At 30.1% G+C, this 16676-nt stretch overlaps 2 protein-coding genes across 2 annotated transcripts; one reads left to right on the top strand and one right to left on the bottom strand.

Moving 5' to 3' along the window:
* The first annotated feature begins 3439 nt into the window (after positions 1-3439).
* On the top strand, positions 3440-13180 carry LOC105173387 (protein SOSEKI 1-like). Its single transcript, XM_011095101.3, has 8 exons — positions 3440-3736; positions 3866-3943; positions 6494-6633; positions 7007-7076; positions 7648-7763; positions 10115-10622; positions 11437-11544; positions 12997-13180. Exons 3-8 carry the CDS (start codon positions 6501-6503, stop codon positions 13178-13180), a joined length of 1119 nt encoding a protein of 372 aa, XP_011093403.2. The 5' UTR covers positions 3440-3736; positions 3866-3943; positions 6494-6500.
* LOC105173388 (protein CORTICAL MICROTUBULE DISORDERING 7) lies at positions 13155-16105 on the bottom strand. Its single transcript, XM_011095102.3, has 5 exons — positions 15836-16105; positions 15041-15535; positions 14432-14671; positions 14252-14343; positions 13155-14009 (listed from the first exon to the last, which is right to left on the bottom strand). Exons 1-5 carry the CDS (start codon positions 15932-15934, stop codon positions 13268-13270), a joined length of 1668 nt encoding a protein of 555 aa, XP_011093404.1. The 5' UTR covers positions 15935-16105; the 3' UTR covers positions 13155-13267.
* Positions 16106-16676: the final 571 nt, after the last annotated feature.

The raw sequence follows: 16676 nt of genomic DNA, 5'->3' as shown, positions 1-16676 counted from the left end.
ACATAAACTGACGAGGGAGTTAATTATTTAGCTTTTAATCTTAGGGTAATTATATTATTATCTTATAAAGTTTGGTGTAATTACACGTAATTTTTTTATAGTTTAAAAAATTACATTTAGTACCTCTAAAGTCTGATTTCATCTAACAAATAAGTTTATTTATTAGTCAAAATTCACTAAATTTGATGATATTAAGAAAAACATCGGATAAAAATTTCGTACTTGCCCCCACTTGACTTATTATTGATTTATTGTAGGGTAAACAAATCTTTTTATGATCAAATTATCATTATATATCTTCGCACGTTAATGCATATGGGAAGGTATGTCTTCACCATTATAAGAGTATTATACATCTTCACACGTGAATGCATGTGAGGAGGTATATCTTCATCGTTATAAGGGAAGTTTGGTCATATAAAAATTTATTTGATCTAAATTTATTTGACTACTTGAGGGACCTATTTGCTAGACGAAAGCAAACCTCAAGGATACTCAATATAATTTTTCAAGCTACAGAAGGTCGATGTGTAAGAATAAGAGTGTAATTGTCTCTCTTTTTTGTTTTTTTCGGGTGAGGTGTTTTTGCCAATTACTTATTTCACATGCAGCTAAGTTGAATTTACCCAAAGAATAATCGACATGAAACCTTACAGAAATACTAATCATAACTGACATTAACTTAAAGTGGCGATCAAGTGGCTCAGTAATAACATCTAATCCCATAAATAATAGATTTCAAATTTCAAAGAAAATGTCGAAGAATCAGCTCTGATCCTTCTAAACAAAGAGGGGAAAAAAAAAAGAGAGAACTGGCGAGAACCTGATGAATCACTACAATGAGAGAAAAAAGAACCTAACTGAAGAAGACCCTCATTTAGGACAGTTAGTTAGCAATAGTTAAGTATTTATACATTAAAATTAATTAATGTAACGGATTTGTACATCTACCCAAATAATTAATGGGTGATTACTTCTCCTCTTCCTCGCATATTATTTTCAGACCATTTTTAATAATAATTTGTCCTATGAATTAGGCATTTTACGACCAAACCTAAACAATATTGTATTAAAACCGAAATTATGGTTAAGGTAGATAATATTAAATAAAAAAAAGATAGACAGATCCGTATTTATATTAACAAAACAAACTCGATAAAAATTTATATTTACCCCTCCGATTAACTTATTCCTGATTTAAATCTTTTTTATGGCCAGTACCCTTATACATTTTCACACGTTAATCCATATGAGAAAATATATCTTCACCGCTAAAAGAAAAGTTCAGTCGAGAAAATTTATTTGACCTACAACGAGTCAGTATTTAGTCAATCAAAAGTAAATATCAATATTCATTCTTTTTTTTTTTTAATATCAGCAAATTTTGTGAATTTTAACTAACTGATTGATCTATTTGTTAGATGAAAGTAAATATATCTTGTAAACCGTAAAAATCTACATGTAAATATATATCAAACTTCATAAGAGAATAATATAATTATCCGTAATATTAATTTACTACGATTTTTTATGGTTTGTTAGTACTTATTGTAAATAATTCAAAATTTATTTAATGTACAATCTTCACTTTTTTCAAACCATTTTACCTATCCAGCAACTCAAACATTAAATGTCTACTTATTATTATTTATTGCAAACATTGAAATCTTTTGCTTTTCGTTTCAAATTTTCCCTCAATTTTATGGGTTTTTTTTTTTTTTTTCCGATGGTTAAATTCAAATTACCCTTGAAAATCGAATAAAACCCTTCTCCTTATATCTTGTGTTCTTCATTCTAGCAATTTACGACTATTTTTTATTTTTATTTTTCGGTAAAAGTAAATTTCATTAAGTAAAAAGGAGTACAGAGATTACAATGTTTCGAAGCTAGACATCCTCGACAGGCCAAATGATCCGTCATAAACTATAAAGTCCACGTGAGCTATTTTCATTTTTTAGTTGGATATTGTTTATTTTATCCTTATTTATTAATTATAAAAGATTAGATATTCATTTAAAAAAATGATTTTGTTTTCTTTGCAACCTCAACACACCTTCTAATCGGGTCCGGAGAGAAAATAAAACTAAGTGTTGATTGAATATTTGGGTCTTATAATTAATAAATGAAGGAGAAATAAATACTATACAGATCGAAACATAAAAATCAATTGTAATTAATTGTGCAATTTAAAATCACTTTAATCCGTTAAGATTTTTTATTGACTTTAACATCTCTCGACTTTTATTTTTGTCTCAATTCGGTCCATTAATCATTTTTCGAGCCAAACATAATCGGGTTTTTACTTCGTCGAGGATAAAACATCAATTTAAGGCGGGAAATTGTCAAATTAGTCCTTTAAATTTGTAAAAATATAAAATGAGCCTTTTTCAGGTGGAAAAATTAAAGTACATTTTTATATTTTTGTATGGGGAAGAATAATTTTGAAATTAATAAATAAATAAATAACACGTGGTTATAAATGTTAAAATTTACACAAAATAAAATATTTATGATTTTGACATCAAATTTTAGGAAAAAAATTACAAAAACCTCTTGAAATAAATTTTACTTATATGAAATTCACCAAACAATTCTATTTAAAAAGTAGATTCCACCATTTTTTTATGCAAAATCTCAACTGTTAACATTTGATAAACATTGTGAATTTAACTTTTTGGAGTCATCTTTAATTCTCAAATTAAAAGTTAATGACTAAGAATAATTTTTATAGGAAAAAAGTGCAAGCAACCCCTTGCGATATCACAAATGAGTAAATTACCTCTTATAAGGAGTAAATATAAGGAGGTAAATTGCTTTATTTTAAAAAGTACAGAGGGGTAAATTGCTATATTCTTTTCATAGGAGGGTAATGTGCTCATTTTTAATATCAGAGGGAGGTAAATTGCTATTCAACTATATTTTATATATATATATATATATATATATACATTTTTGGATTAGATATATGCTTTATAAAATTTACTCATAATTTTTTTTTTGTTTCTTGTAATTTCTAAAATTGTGCAAAAAATAATATTTTAAGTTAAGAAGTATATTGTTATTATATGTTCACAAGAAATTCAAAGTTTTTATTATTATATCGTATTCATCATACAAAAATACAGAAACGACATTCTTTTCTACTTAAAAAAACGATTAATTTGATAATTTTACAAATTTAAAAAAATAAAAAAAATTAAATCGATCATTTTATCCTCTAAATTAGCAAAATCCAACCACATTAATTTTCATGGAAATAATCAGATGAACCAAATTAATCTCTTTTAGTTTGCAGTTTCTATTTTAATTTTGATCACATGAGACAGCTTGGATTTAGCCGGGGCCCCTTTTCCAAAGTCACTTAACCCATTTTTCTTGTCCAGAAATCCTAACTAAACAACCTCGGAAATGGGTATGTTGGGTTTATACATGAATGGTATTTTGTACGTATCCTAGTATACGATATGTATACGTATACATAGACATATATATGTGTGTATGTATGTATAGTTTCTGATGCAGAGCTGAAACGGCACGCACGCTTTCGGATTTTTCAAGAGAACATCTCAACATCATATGTGTTTCCCAGGAAACTGAAACAACGACTTTCTCTTTTATCCATGTATAAATACATGCATTATACATTCCCCCATACATACATATACTACGTACAGTACTCGCAGAAGATTGATTAGTTCTTCGGAGAAATTCCCGTCAGACACAGATCATCTCAAATGTAAGAAAATCTCTCTTTTCTTCTTCTCTCTCTACATGAACTCTCTGAGATTAGCGACATTCGTGTTTTTGTACTGTAATTAAGATTCTGCAAACATGCTTTTGGAGTCTCATGAGTGAATATCTTCAGCCTTAGAGACGACGGATTGGAGGAGAGAATCAAGAACATCGTTGACGGTATATACAACGGAATTAGCGACGGTTTCAGGTGACCTTTATTTTCCGTCTCTACTTATACACTAGTATAGGAAGGCAGTACACTTGTTGTGTGGAAGGATCTTAGCCGTGACAAATAATTTTGTCATAGTGGAAAAAGTTAATTTTTTGCTTTAATTTTATTTAACCATAGTTAATAATAGTCACAATTTCCTGTGTTTTTTTTTCAAGTGTAACTTTAAAATATTTCGAACCAATTCAGAAATCGAGATGGATCTTTAAAAAAAAATTCAAAGTCACTCAATAATTAAATTTTTATCTACACTAAGTTTTTAAATTTTTAAAAAATTACAAATATATCTTTTAAAAACGTCGATAATATTACACAAACTATCCTTACTTTTTAATTGTCATGAGTGTGCTATCTGTAATTACAAACTACAAAATGTGTGTAATTATATTCCTAATTATTAATATTTAATTTATGTATGCTTACTAATTCAACTCTCTTTTTCTCTATTTCTTCAACTATTTTATTATCTATTTGTCAATGAAATTTTAATTGTTAATGATGTATATTGGTAAAAATTATTATCCTATAAGGATAAAAAAGTAATTTAACATATATAAGACATATATTAAACAAATGCAACCCACCACACCATATAACTTCCAATACTACTATAAACATGAAAAATATTAATTTTATAAGGGAACTACTATTCATTGATAGTGACTAATTTTTCTTGCAAAAAGACCTCCCTCGAAAATCGTGTTTCACCTGGTGCATAATTATGTTGTAGGTAAAATTCATAGTTTTATCTTTTCATAAAAACCTCGACCACATCAGTTAATAACAACAATCAATGATCAATTAATAGCCGCCCACAACCGCTAATTATGATAGTATTATGCAACCAAATCCAACCAAACATTATAATTATATATAAATAAAACCGAAATTATGGTGAAGTCCCAAATCCCAAAACATGTGATTAAATAAACAACATTTGTTTGGATTAATTATTTGAATGATAATTAATGTGTAACTATATAATAGTAGTTTTAATTACGGTAAATAATTTTTTTTTTGAATGGAAAGCGATAAATTATTATTAATTGAAATAAATTAATTATAATTATTGATGTCGGATGTTAATATCTAATAAAGACAATTACAACAGTCATAACTTGATCAACAATATCTAATAAGTTAAATTTAAACAACACCTAGTATTACAGTAAACAAGACCTACTATGCAGTAAAACAATGGTGCGGTTCGAACTTATGACATCTATGGTCATGGGGCCTCAGTTTCGTCAACTGAGCTAGGCCTCATTGGTTTAATTACGTAAATTATACTGTATACTGCTTGAGGTTGTAATTATGAGTATGTCCTTTATTCAGCGGTAAATTTTACACAATTCCCCCCCCCCCCCCTCCCGAAGTACATTGCACTAACATCTTTTCAGAAGATGTATGTGTAATCTTACAAAGGAAAGTGAATATTGGATTAAATGCATTTATTATTTTATAATTTAGGATATTTGGCATTTTCATTCTTTAACTTTCTAGGATAACATTTTGATCGTACGCCGTTTTAATTTTCTGATTGCAATCCTTTTTTTGTCAGAGTTCACCTCCACCAGTGCCAAGGGTGCACTCCAATAACAAAAAGGATTGAACTTGCGAAAATTAAAATATTGTAATATACGGTTCTATTTTGTGATGTTGATCAGGCATTATTATATCACATATTGTCCATTTTGATCAAAGTTCTAGACTTCGAGGAGACATTTTCAAAGATCTTTGGCTAAATTTATTTGAAACATTATATAAGCTGATACATTTTATAAGATATTTTAAAAGCTTAAAAATATTAAAATGTCGTAGTATTAAAATTTTAAAAATAAATTCTTAAAGCATTTGGACAAATAAAATGTCGTAGTTTTATAGGAGGTTAGAATGCACTAGAAAAAATATAATTTTTCACTACAATTACTTATTATAGCCAAAAGAAGAAAACTGTGACAAATACAAATCAACCACGGATTCACAATGACAATTAGCCGTTGTTTCCGTAGGTGTAGTCAAAACATTAGCCATGGCCAAAATCATGACAAATGTTTTGGCTATATCTAAGAACCATGGCGAATATTATTGATTAATCATTATAAAAATTTAAGTTTTTATTTTGATTTTATTAACCATGGTTATTGTATTGATTTACCATGATTTTAAGCCGTGGTCATTTATATTATAGCGAAAAACTCAGTTTTTATTTAGTGGTATTTGGTATAATAACCTCTTCGTACTGTAACAATAATCGAAAAAACCATGAATATTTCAATTTCAAATCATATAATAGATAATTTTACTTTGGGATGAAAAACGTCAATAATATGAAGAAAATACTTATAATTTAAAGGGGTATTTATAATTTTCTAAAAAATAAGAAGATACTTGTAATTATATAAATTTTAGGGGAGTTTATTGTAATTTATCCTATTTTTCTTTTTTTTATAAATATACGTTCTTTCTTCTTTCCTTTTTTTTTATTTTTATTTTTTTTAATCTTATTTCACCTTTAATTAATTGCAGAAGATAAATGGAGGCGGCAGAAAGTGGGGTGGAAGTGAGACGACTCCACATCGTCTATTTTCTTAGTCGAAAGGGTCGTCTCGAACACCCTCATCTCATTCGACTCCATCGTCTCTCCTCAAATGGTGTTCGACTTCGAGGTTTATTTTCAATTATATATATATATATATATATATATATTATTCTCGACATGATGCTTAGTCGAATATATTTGTCTATTTATTGATAGAGTAAATTAAAACGAACTCTCTTGAAATCTGTCATAATTATAAATATCTCTTTATTATTTTAAAAATTATAAATAATTTCTTAAAATTATAATACTCCTTTATGACAGCTCATTGTAGGGAATATTTGTTAGAATTTTTAAAAGGTCAGGAGGGAATTTATAATTTTTCAAATAACAACGAAATATTTGTAATTAAAGCAAATATCATAAAACCCCTTGTAATTTACGCTTATTTATACGTTCGAACGCGCATATTTTTACATGTGTACATATGTATAAACCAGATGTCAAAAGATGGTTGGGAGAACTACGAGGAAAAGACATGCCAGAATCATTTGCATGGTCATATAAGAGGTATATATATACATATATATATATATATAAGTATTTAATTAATAAATTCACTCAACGAATTAAGTGGCCCTCATTTTTATTTTATTTTACATTTTTTGTCTTATAATTAAAAATTATTAGTAATTTCGATCAATTAATTTACACTATTTACACAATTATCTTTTTGACGAATATGATCCTGAGCATCTCACATCCGATCCACTTTTGGCAAACTTACTCTTGTGTTGATAATTCTCCCCCCCACCCCCCACCCCACCCCATGAGGTAGTAAATCTCACTCTTTGTCTTGTAATTACAAATCGTTTGGACCAAAATTATCAATATGGGATTAAATTTGACAAACAATGATCAAATATGAGATGTTAGAACTAAATTCATTAAAAAAAAAAAACTAAATATGTAAACCAAATAAGTTACACGGTCAAAAAAATAATTTTATTTTATTTTTTGCCAAATGAAAAATTATGAATTTAATGGAGAATGTATTTTGATTTTTAAAAATAGTTAATCCGAAATATAAAATAATGTTTATAATATTTTTTTATATTTATAATTATTTAAATTTGTACAGGAGATACAAGAAAGGGTATGTCTGGCAAGACTTACTGGATGATGATCTGATTACTCCAATCTCAGACAACGAATATGTCCTCCAAGGATCAGAGATTTCCTCTACTCATAACACAGGTAAATCAGATAAACATATATATATATATATATATATATATCGTTCTTTTCATTTTTTTTTTCCTATTAATTGTGAAAAAAAAAAGATTTTGGTTCGATAAATTTTAAAAAGTAGCATTTTTCGTTCCACGACATTTTTCCATTAGAATTTTAATGGAAAAGACAATATATTTGTTAAGTGAATGTGACCCGAATTGTTATTTTTTAAATATTATAGGATTAAAATTGAGAATTTCTTAATCAATAAGACCAAATGTGTAAATACGTGATGTTTTCTGCTAATATATCTAACGGAAATATGTTATGAGACAAAAAATGCTATTTTTTAGAAGTTAAGGGACCAAAAGCAAAATTCCACCCATGAGACCAAAAATAATAAGGTTCTAATTTATGGGACGAAAAATGTTATTTTTCAGGTAAATCACTCCAAATTAACTTACATATGCCAGTTCCTTAATTTCAAATTTCTGAAATTAAAATTAATTCCTGAATCTTTTCATGTGAAATGATATTATATATATATTTATTTTATTTATATTAGCATAAAATGTGTAAAAAATATTATTTTCTTAATATATAAATATATGGATGGTGTTGATTGTATAGATACGGGATATAAATATTAAATAAAATACGAGATGCAATATTATTTTATAATAAAAAGGGTCAAAATATAGTTATTAATTTTGAAATATTCACTCCACGTCAATTATCCTCTAAAGTATTAAAACCTTCAAAAATCTCTCTGACCTTTAATTCTTAAGTTTTAAAAGTCCATTTTACCCTTACAAAAATTGCTTTATAAAAAAAATAAATAAAGAAATTTCTAAAATATCAAAATCACCTTTTGTCAAAGCTTTGTCCAATTCTAGTACCACTTGTTCATCGAGCTCTTCTTATTTTTATAATCCTAAAGTATTTCGGGCTATTTTATTTTAGTTTCACTTGTTTATTAAATTAAGTTAAAGATAAATTTATACATGCATAAAATTATCATATTTATATAATATATATATATACATATTATAAATATGTATTAATTGTTTATTTTTGTTATAGTTCATCCATTTAGTTTTATTTATTGTATATTCTTTAAGTAGATTTATAAATATATATATATATATGTATGTATAAATTTATTTTTAATTTAGTTTGACCAATAAATGAAACTAAAAAATTGTGAGCTCCAACTATTTTAGAATTACAATAATAAAAAGATTTTGATGAAATAGTTAAACTAGAATTATAAAAAAAATTAACAAAGGATCATTTGGCATTTTAGAAATTCCTTTAATTTCTTTTAGAAAGAAATTTTTCTAAGGGTAAAATGACTTTTCAAAATTAAAAATAAAATATAAAGATGTTTTTTTGAAGGTTTTAATACTTTATAGGGATAATTGAATTGCATAAAAGGATAGAATTGAATTTATTTAAGATTTTAATACTTTGTATATATTAAATGAAATACGATAATATAATTTTTTAAAGTGTATTAATTTAGTAAAAAAAAAGTTACCTGTAGAGGGAAAAAAAGTAAAGGGGTGTCGTTTACAATATAGAGGGTATTGGTTAAGGTTATAAATATTTTTTAAATATATATAAGATGTTTTAGAGTTTATAAGATATTGTAATTAAATATTTTATAATACTTCTTCGAAAAAAGAGCATAATATTACAAAAATAAGAATTTTTTTTAGTTTAAAATCTCCGTTGCAAAAGTAAAAACTTTTCAACTTATTTTAAAAATCGTAACAAGTTAGTTTAGTTTTTTTTTTTTTTTAATTTTGAATGAATTATAAATTCATCATTAGTTACATATAGTAAACCTCGTGATCTTATTTTATTCAAGTACTTCAATAACTCATATTTAAAATAAGATTTAACATCATATAAACTCAAAAGAAAAATCTTATAAATTTAAGATCAGTTACATTTAAACCCTGTCTAAAAATACGAAAAATTACACTTTTCCCTCCAAAAAATTCAAAATTAGATTCGCACCCTTTTGAAAATTCTCTGGTACAATTGACCTCATTCCATTAGAATTTGGACGGAAAATACTGACATCAACAAAAAGAAAAATTACCTGAACTTCTAATTTTACCTCTCATTTGGCATTTCTCTCCAGTAATATTTTTATACTTATAAAGGGAGTGAACGTAATATAAATAAAGTCAAAATGGAGTAACTGTAATAAAATATTATTTTTGAATCAAAGTCAATAAATTAAAAAAAAAAGTCATATGTAATTATTTTTTTATTTTTTTTATTTTCTTGATATAAGATGACGTGTATATTGTTTTAACTAAAGTTGTTTTTCTTATTTCCTCATCATTTTCCCAATTTTAAAGAAATCCCCATGCAAAAGGAGCAATCATCTGTGCAAGGTGCACAAAAGACCAACCCAAAACCCCAACCCACAGAAGAAAATCAGAGTCCTTCATCCTCATCATCACCCTCGGAAACATCCATACTCACAGATGATTCAGCCAAAACTCAGCTGCAAATGCATTCACACACATTTGCGATGCAAGAAGCAAACAACAAGAGGAGGGTCGGAAAAGTCAAGAATGTAATGATCAATCAAAAGCTCAGCAATGTTGGTACAACTTCTGCTGCGTCGCGTACAATCATATCGGACGATCATAGGACGAAGAGCAAAAATGGAGCTTCATCGAACGGCAATATACTTCGGAGTTTGATCAGTTGTGGTGCTGTGGATACAGACGATTCGGCTCTCCGTATAATAATGTGTTCGAGTGATAACAGAAATGTTCATAATTCAGCACAAATATGCAAAAGGGAGAAGATCACATTGGGGACCTCTTATTGGACTCCAAATCATGGGAGCAACTGCAGGTAATTATTTCTCAGGGTAGATTATATCCACACTTTTATAAAATTATATTTACAGATAATTACATTAACATCCTTTAATTTATAGTTTATTTATACGAATCATCCTTCTCTTTTAGAAAATTACACATACATACATAGAAACGTCAACATCACTATACAAATCATCTTTACTTTTTGAAAAATTACATATACATCTCCTAAAAATGTCAATATTATTACACAACCTACTCCTATTTTTTACTACTATGGGTGGTTTTCGTATTATATAAAAGACAAGAGTGGTTCGTGTAACTAGACCATAGATCAGGGGTGTAATTGCATTTATCCCATATTTTTAATTAAACAACCATCTCCTATTTTTTACAAAATTATAAATAGACCTCAAGTCTAATTACACGAACATCTCCTATCATTTACAAAATTACAAGTACACTCTCTGAATGGTGTCGATCTAATTTATTTTAAATAGCGTACTTGTAAAATTTTGCTCCTGGACAGGGGGTGTAGCTGTTTACAATCACAATTTTAGGGAATATGCGTAATTTTATAAAAGACATGGGGTATTTGTGTAATTATATCTTATTTCAACGGATGTTCTAAACCTGATTCACTTTTGAATAATCATTATATTTTGCAAATCCTCAATCGGAAATTTTAATCCGGGCCTAAGCATATTTAATAACACTATAAGCATATTACGTGTGCCATATAATTAGTGCATTATTAAAAAAAGTGATCAATTACATGACAAGTATTTCGTTATTACAGACCCAATTTGAACAATTAATGATTGATTAGTTGTTCAATTTGGCAGTAGGAGTTGTGATGGGGCGAAGGATTCAGCCACGAAAAAAGGCCAATTCAAAAACCAAGGGGGGTCTTGTCCTGCTGCTTATAAGCCCATTAAAGGACCCAATTGCTCGTAAGTTCTCTTTTTATTTAGGGTTAATTGCACTTAAAATCCTTTTAAAAATATAAATTTGTAATTTTTTTTAAAAAAATTTAAATTTATACTTATACCCTTTTTAAAAATATATTTTACACTTGACCCCCTTTTATTCGGATTTGGATGAAAAATATTGACGCCAGTCAAAAAATAATATATGTTTATATTTTTACCCCTCATTTAATGTTCCCATGTAATAATTTTGTACATATAGTAGAAAAAAATGTAATGATATTAACCTCGTTCCACACACACACATATATATATTATATCTAATCAATTTATAAGTACAAAAATATGTATGAGAATGTTAAATAATTGAGAAATTGAAAATTTATGTATTTTTTTGCTTATATCAGCATTTTTCGTCTAAATCCTAATGGAGAGAAGCCAGGTGTAAATGAAAAATTTTCAGAGGGGGTATAAACATAATTTTCAAACTTTTCTAAAAAAAGTATAATTTCTCATTTTTCAAGTAGGGTTTAAATGTAATTAACCCTTTTATTTATTTAGAAATAAAAGCGATCAAATACATTGTTTAGTACATCAGCATCAGACAGATTAATTGAGTACATTAATAAATCCAAAAGCATATATTAGCACATAAGCAAATGGAGTAAATTACAACAAGCTTTTCAGAGATTTGACATAATTACGAATATTCTTTTATTGATTAAAAAATTACAATTACTCTTTGAATGTAACGATCATCTAACAATTAGCCCAATACGTTAGTATTCATTAGGTTTCCGTTCATTTTCCTTTTTTGGTGAATTGACTAAAATACTCTTGTAGATTATAAATCATAATTTTACTTATTTTTTTATGAACTAAGTGGATAAATTTTTACGAAAAATTTCTTCCACGTTATCCAATTTTTTTTATATTTTTTTATTTCTTTTAAAAAAATATAGCAAGAACAAAATTGACAATTCTAGACTTTCATCCAAAAATTATATAATTTTATCAAACATTCGGAGTATTTGTAATTTTCAAACAATGAAAAAATATTCGTAATTATGTCTAGTTCAGTAGATCTCAATGTAATTTACTCTAAATTAAAACTAGTATTAGAAGTACAAATATATCCACATAAACGAGATTTGAACTCAAAATCTTCAATCAAAGTAAGAGGTTTAGGACATCAATCTTACTATTGATTAGAAGTACAAATATATCCACATAAACGAGATTTGAACTCAAAATCTTCAATCAAAGTAAGAGGTTTAGGACATCAATCTTACTATTGAGACTCTTTAAATATTCGTACTTCCTTTTCCGTTTATTAGTTGTTGAATAATTCTTAAACGGTTAGAATATGTGATTAATCACTCTCCTTGAACTGAGATATTCGTATTTTATTGCAATCACTTGGTCATGATGTGGTAAGAGGAACTGAGACTAAGACTAATGATGTTTTGATGGCAGGCAATGTGGGAAGCAATTCAAGCCAGAGAAACTGCATGCACACATGAAATCCTGCAAGGGAATGAAAGCCTTGTCCAGAACTTCAAATCCTCCAGTTTCTGCTTCGGATGCTGAGGAGACATCAAAAATTTCAACACAACCCTGTAATAAAGACTCGGTTTCTGCTCATTTCTTAAGTCATTGATTGTCAGAACTTAAAACCTCTGTTTTGTACATGTTGTGCATGCCTTAATTCTAACTAAGATTCAGCATTAATTCTGTTAGGTTAAATCTACCTGCAAGAAACTGCAGAATCGACATGGTCGAGTAGAAATAGGTATAGCTTCTTTTTCAACCTCTCAATCCTCTCATCGGCCTGACCTCCATCCTCAAAGGCACCATCCAACCACTGATTAACCCTCTTAAGCTGCCCGAGAAGGACAGCAATCTGACACATATTGTCCCTGCTCGGTCCCAAACCAAAGCCGTTATCTAAAGAATCTTCCATATAGTCCAAGAACCATGCACGTGACGACGAGAGCAACTTTTCTACTAAACTAGCTGTGTGTTTTAGTCCTGATCCCGGCAACCATGATTCTTGTCCGACGTTTGTTCCTTTTCTGGTGGAAAGATGTTTTCTTGATTGAGACATCGGTTCTTTCACTTGTGGGAAAGGTTTCTTTAATGGGCTGTGCTTGGTTTTCTCTGGACTTTCGTCTATTACAATGTAATGACATGTTTCGCTCTTTGGAGTGCCCTTTTCGTCTCCTTTAGTGTACAAAGAGAATTTGGAAAGATTGGTCTCTACTGCAGCTTGAACCCATAGCGATGCGTTCTTGCTTGCAGGAGAGGGGCGAGTCCTTGGTTCTGACCGTTGAGAAAGAGAATCGCTGCTGTCATTTGGGTCGGGACTTCTCATGTTTATCAGGGTACAAACTACAGTAGACGCTTTCTTGATGCTCTCGTGAACGCTCAAGAACCGTTCTATTAATGGACTGGAACAATCTTTTAACTCTAATAGTTCTGCAAACATGCTGCATTAAAGAATTCGCAGACTAATGAGAATCATATTTGGACAATTTGTAGAACACGGCATCAAGAACGACCTAGAACTGGATTTAACAGAGTATGTTGGGTACCATACAACATCGTATTACTTGCAACAGCGAGCATATGACAAGCAGTGGAAAAAGTTTAGTATAACTTATATGCAAATATATTGTACCACCAAGCACAAAGGTTCAACTTCAAACAAGAATGGACAAGAACGGCCTACCTCATGCACTGGATGACACTTTCGTACACAGATGCTTCTTCTAGTGCATGGACTGCAGAGACAAACTTAACATGCCTGTAGCTTCTAACACCCTGGAAAGCATCACGGAATGCTGGATTACAACAAACATAGGGGCCGTGTTTGTGTGTATATGTATCTCTCAGTAAATGTGTGAAGTACCTGGCCCAGGTGACAAATCGTAGAAGAAAGTGAATCCCACAAGATTTTTTGTTCGGGGCCCTTTTTCGAGCCTAGGGCCACCTTATTTAGATTAATAGGAAAAACATCATCATCGCACAATTTCAGACTTTTGATAGGCTTGGTTAGAAGCTTTGGTGAGATCATAACATTCTTGCTTGTAAGAGGTGAGATTCTTGAACTCTTTGGTGAATCCTCAGAGACGGCCTTTTTCATGACAACCTTCAATGACAAGGTAGCAAGTAAAAGATGTCAACTTTACGAGGAAATTCATGTTCGGACAAGGTTTGGCCTGAACTGAACTAATCACACTGTAAGTGTGTTGATGGACAAATTCAAGCAAATTGTTGTCCATTTGATCTGGATAAAAAATTTATTAAGAGTATGGACAATGTATTATGAAGATCAATCTCCATGCAGGATTATCTAAGAAACAACACAGGTTGGATACCTTTGCGTGGATACAGTAGAACACACCACGTTAAAGGTTAGTGTCCTCAAACAGACAGATAAAAATGCAAAGACACAAGAACTATATTGAATTGTAAGAATCTGTAACTTTGACAGCTATAAATCAAAGACAAAACTCACAGAATCTGATTGTGAATCCTTGTCTCTTGATTTAGACATCGACAAACGTTTAGCACCATTCTTGCTAATGGGGCTCGAATCCCATCCTTTTCGGGCCGAATCCAAGCTCAATCTTCTACCCTCTAAACCTCCTCCAACCACAACACTGCCATGCCCATTAATTCCTACAACTTTCTTAACCTTCTCCTTCGATTTCACCTTTATTTCCACTTTCTTAGGATTCAGACAATCACTGGAAATCAAATCCTGTGGATCTCCCACACAGGGCCGTCTCTTGGGGATCGGTTTTATGCCGTGAAGCACCGGAACAGGGGAGCCCGAATCGAGCCAAGCCACATGGATGAACTGGCCTAGCTGGACCTTGTCACTCAGTATCAACTCAACATCTTCATCTGATACTGATACGTAGGCTGCATGAAGTGAATCTGATACCCTCAGATAGTAACCCCTGCTCTTCCATGGATCATCTTCTAGACAAGGTACAATACTTATAACCTATAAATTATGAAAACATAAACATAACATCATCGTTCAACTAAAAAATTTGCCAGAAACCCTATCATAGGTAAAGAATCAATGTCCAATCCCAGACATAAAAACGGAGCTTCAAATGTCCAAAGAACCATTCTTTCCCTCTTATCTCAGCAGCCCAGAAAGGCTAATCACAGTATCTCAGCAGCCCAGAAAGGGGAAACAAAAAACAAAGAGAAAACTGTGTCCTAAAACTGGCAAGAATGCTGGCGAAAGCAACAAATGCAACACAATGATAAAACCCTTAAAATATTATGTACATGCCTGGAGAAGAGCAGAGCGGTGTTCGCCGGCGACCTTGAAGTGTTTATTACCTGCATTTTGCAAGAGTTTCTGGAGAATCCCAGGTGTAAGAGAAGCCATTTTGTCCAAGTGGGCAGTAGGAATAAATGCGCGTTGTGTATTTAGCTGAAACAAACTTCATCTCAACTCCGTCAAGAAAGGGAAAGAGAATAGTTCATCAGAACACCACAGCGAGAAGAGAAAGCAAAGAGTGAGAAGTGAGAAGTGAAACGGCAGTTGCCAAAATGAGGGGTAGGGGGGACCAGGTCGAATCTCAAAAAGGTACGCATTGGGACAGGTGTCGAGTTGGGATGTGGTTTATGGAGAGTTGCAGGCCGAGGACAGTGGGCGCAGGTGACGAGGTTTATCCATCAGTCTTTGTCGCCAGTGCCCGGCGAATACAACAAAATATCGCTGACAAGCAGATGCGGACAATATTCCCATAGCTCCTATGCTACTGCCCAAAGGCTTCATCATATTAAATTCATCTGCTACATATCACACAATGTTTGGTGCATATCCTTAATTTTAAAAGTAAATTATTGGGTGAATAGCAATTTATCTCTATGTGAAATTGAAAATAAGTACATTACTCTTTATAAAAAAAATATAATAATTTATCCTCTTTTATTTTTTAAAATGAAGCAGTATAAATTTCTTCATTTTAAAAATTATAGGGGGATAAATTGTTGTATTTACAAAAATATAGAAAGATAAGTCGCTATTTGTTTTTTCATAAGGGGATTATTTGCGAAATCACACGAGGGTTACTTGCATTTTTTTCGTAAATTATTGATAGGTTGTTTTAAAATTTATCTTAATT

Source organism: Sesamum indicum, linkage group LG11 (assembly GCF_026168435.1).
Source record: "Sesamum indicum cultivar Baizhima isolate 11 linkage group LG11, ASM2616843v1, whole genome shotgun sequence".
Classification (NCBI taxonomy): domain Eukaryota; kingdom Viridiplantae; phylum Streptophyta; class Magnoliopsida; order Lamiales; family Pedaliaceae; genus Sesamum; species Sesamum indicum.
The sequence above is the reverse complement of the archived record's forward strand: the minus strand, read 5'-3'. Positions and strand labels throughout refer to the sequence as shown.

Bases quoted from the DNA above. Each gene is read 5' to 3' on its own strand.
- LOC105173387 (XM_011095101.3), top strand. From the start codon at position 6,501: ATGGAGGCGGCAGAAAGTGGGGTGGAAGTGAGACGACTCCACATCGTC. The intron at 6,634-7,006 runs GTTTATTTTCAA...TGTATAAACCAG, and splicing joins AAATGGTGTTCGACTTCGAG to ATGTCAAAAGATGGTTGGGA. The intron at 7,764-10,114 runs GTAAATCAGATA...CCAATTTTAAAG, and splicing joins TTCCTCTACTCATAACACAG to AAATCCCCATGCAAAAGGAG.
- LOC105173388 (XM_011095102.3), bottom strand. From the start codon at position 15,934: ATGGCTTCTCTTACACCTGGGATTCTCCAGAAACTCTTGCAAAATGCA. The intron at 14,672-15,040 runs GTGAGTTTTGTC...TTGTCATTGAAG, and splicing joins AGGATTCACAATCAGATTCT to GTTGTCATGAAAAAGGCCGT. The intron at 14,010-14,251 runs GTAGGCCGTTCT...TCTTTAATGCAG, and splicing joins AGTGTCATCCAGTGCATGAG to CATGTTTGCAGAACTATTAG.